Consider the following 3320-nt stretch of genomic DNA (forward strand, 5'->3'; position numbering starts at 1 on the left):
ATCGATTTGCAGGCATTAAGAAGACGGAGGATCCCTACAGCATCGAGATGTATCACATCAAGGTTTCGCTGATTGACAAATGAGATGTGCTAAAAACTTTTACTCATTTTCTAGTGATGCATCAGTCGGTTGATTGCTCAGATAACTTTAGCATTAATTTACCTACATATGCGATAGATCTTCGATTATGTTATCTTCTGTTTTACACTTGGCAATGTCTTTTGTACAGCAGTATTGATACCGCGGTAGGTGTCTGCGGAACCTGCAATTTTGTGGGTTCGTTTACGAAGTTGAGCAATTGACTAACCAGGGAAGCAGCGGCTACATGAAAATGCAATGTAGTTTGGATCTAAACACCTGAGTGAGAACGGCCCATGCATAACTTGAACACAAGCAAGATTCACACATATAACACGAACATGTTTATAGTATATAGAGGAGCCACTGATGGCTCACACACGATTACAGTCGACTACTGATTCGTCATCACCAAATCCTTTTATTCTAACAATAAAGCAGTGCTGCTGCTGCATATTAGAGCGCTGATCATCATCCATCATGCATCATATGGGTTCTGGTAAGCAACAAACGGTGTCCCTTCACTCAATCCTGCAAAACCAAAGAGGGGAAACATTAATTAGTTCTGATGTAATGTTTGATTAGCATGCATGGTGTGCTGGTAAATATGTGTGTGGTGTTGTGTACTCACGTGTTGCAGTCGATGTCGGGGGTGATGGGGTAGGACAGCGAGAGCCCGCACTCCTCCGGCAGCGCCCTCGCGGCGGAGAGCTGGGCGTGGACCTGGCGGTACGCCGTCTTGAGGCACTCGCAGGTGGCCCGCCTGTCGGCGGTGGTGTCGGCGGCCGCGTAGAGGGCCCTCACGCCGGCGCAGCACTGGCCGGATGGGCTGGCGTCGCCGCCCTGCAGGAAGGACAGGCACGGCTCCATGTCGTTGAGCACGTCGGGGCACGCGATGTCGGCGCGCGCCAGCTGCTGCTGGACCGCCAGCGCCGCGAGCAGGACGACGGCGATGGCCGAGATCGTCTTCATGGCTAGTTCCTGGGGTTAGCTCTTCCGGTCCTTCGGTGGGATGGCTGGGTGACTACGAGTGAGAGGACGGTTGATTGGTGTGTGATGCTGGTGCTACTGCCAGTACATGGTATTTATAGTACGAGATCGGTCATCAGGAGGTTTCCGATGGTTGTTCAAGTTTGAGAGCGTGGGAAGTGTTGAATGTTGGTGGAGCAGCTGTGTTCTTTCTCAGTTGCTCACTGATCAGTTCCCATTTTTTCAGTAAAACGCAACAGTCTCCAATTAGTTCAGAAGCATCATGCATGAGGTCAGAGTTGAATGCTGTTGGTGGAGGAGAGTTCTTGCTCACTGATTCAGTGCAGATGCATGAGTTTCTAGAAGAGACGACGACGGTGTGGTAGGTTTTGATCGCTAAGCTTCTCTTGAATCAGGTATTCCGTTGGAGGACGTCGAGGTTCTTGGGAAGATAGCCAAGATAAAACAGCGAGACTTGAGGCATTCTCAGGTTGCATTGGTTGGCAACAGACATTTCCAGGTGCTCTGGTCTGTGTGTAGGAGCTCCCTCGCTCTCGCTGGCCCCTGCATCCCCGGCTCATGCCGCCCACGTCGCCCATACCGGCGGCGTGTCCCGGATTTGCTCTGCCCACGCCATTGTGCCGCTCCCGCCTCTTCCAGTAGCAAGAGGATGACTTCAAAACAACCGTATCCAGATTTGAGCGTTTGGAAAGAAAATGGAATTCCGTCAAGGCAATAAGGCCTAAAGCAGATGGCTTAAAGAAACATGAAGTACATGGGCTTTGCTAAGCCCAATCCGCAGATGCGTTCTAGAACATGTTGGGCTCGAGGCATCGGCCCATATTTATCCAATAGGCCTGTGTGCGCGTAAGCTCTCACATCTTTTTTTTTTCCTAAAGAAATATGTTGGGCTTTGTCTGCTGGGCTAAAGTAGTCCGATGAGGCAACGGTATGGCCAAACATTTCTTCTATTTAAAAAGAGACATCATAGACATGTTCAATGATGTTGCTCACACATTTTCTTTTCAAGAAACAGTGTACAGATTGAGACCTTATACACACGCATTCCCCACACATAATTCTTCTTACATTATGCTTTTACAGCCTTCTAGTAAGTAGTAACTAGTATACTTCAAAGCGCGCGTGTATAACTCAGTTATGGTGAAGTCTTTCTCTAATGGGTATGTTTTCATGAAACTACTTCGTACCTACAAAAGAAGTATGTTTTCTTTACTTGTATCTATTTGCATATTGCCTATAATGGCGATTGCTACATAAGAAATCAGAAAGAACCGACATGAGGAAGGCCTGTTCAAGCCATGGAGGTGGTGACCAAGGAGTTTTTGGGCAAGAATGAGTAGTGGTTTCATCATAGACTATGTGCTTGATGAAGTACATAGTTTTTTTTTTGTTTATTTCATATTCCGATATGATACAAAAGGCTGGAACTATATCCTTTTAACTATAAAATGGTTAATTCCACAGAACACGCTAATTCTGGACCGGGCGTGACGTACTTCTAGCTTTGCAGCTCCCGTCAGCCAAAGGTGGCGAAGTGGTAGTACAAGTTACACCAAGCCGCGGCGGCGCCAATAGCCATGCCGGTAGGCGGTAGGTGTGCTGGGCTGCAGCTAGCCTTGCCGGCGACAGGGGACCTGGTCGCCGGGGCATCGAGGTGGAAGATGAGACGACGCCGATCAGGATGGCTTCGCTGCTCTGTCCTCTGAACAGGACTCCGATCGATTCGCTAATTGCTATGAACCCGACAGCTGTGACATGAAGCGAGAGCATTCAATCTTTTCTAGGATTCCAGTTCCCTGAGGCTGCTGACACGCAAGAACGCGAAGGATTTATAAGGTTTGTTCGGTTCCAGGCTAGCAGCACACCGCAACCCAACCTGGTGTAGTGTGTGTTGGATGATGTTGTGACACCAACGGACTGTAGTCCATCCAGGATCCGGCCTATCCTGTACACCGGATTAGAATAGGGCTCTATGTGTTAGCTTAGTCCACATATATGTGACATGAGTGCACGCGTAATCCAACCATTGTATTCCACCGTAACTATTCAATCTATCAGTGTGTAGCCTTCCAGGAATGCTGGACGAAGTGATGATGGGATGTGCTCGTCTGAATTTATCTCAGCAAAATCAGTAATTTATTGTGCTTTTTGGTTTTAACTCCATGTTTTAACTAGCATAGGCAGAGCAGGGTTTCATTGCTTTTGTGTTCAGTAAAATATGGTTTTGAAGAAAATTTTATTGTTTTGGTCGC

General features: G+C 47.8%; 1 protein-coding gene across 1 annotated transcript; it reads right to left on the reverse strand.

Annotated features, from left to right (window-relative positions):
• Positions 1 to 379: 379 nt before the first annotated feature.
• Positions 380 to 1142, reverse strand: LOC101776075 (non-specific lipid-transfer protein 1). The gene is made up of 2 exons (XM_004965494.3): positions 710 to 1142; positions 380 to 609 (listed from the first exon to the last, which is right to left on the reverse strand). The coding sequence occupies exons 1-2, from the start codon at positions 1048 to 1050 to the stop codon at positions 600 to 602; spliced, it is 351 nt and encodes a 116-aa protein (XP_004965551.1). The 5' UTR covers positions 1051 to 1142; the 3' UTR covers positions 380 to 599.
• Positions 1143 to 3320: the final 2178 nt, after the last annotated feature.

The sequence above is a fragment of the Setaria italica genome, chromosome IV, assembly GCF_000263155.2.
Source record: "Setaria italica strain Yugu1 chromosome IV, Setaria_italica_v2.0, whole genome shotgun sequence".
In the NCBI taxonomy this organism is placed as follows: domain Eukaryota; kingdom Viridiplantae; phylum Streptophyta; class Magnoliopsida; order Poales; family Poaceae; genus Setaria; species Setaria italica.

What these genes read in the sequence shown, in the direction of transcription:
- LOC101776075 (XM_004965494.3), bottom strand. Translation starts at nt 1,050, where the DNA reads ATGAAGACGATCTCGGCCATCGCCGTCGTCCTGCTCGCGGCGCTGGCG.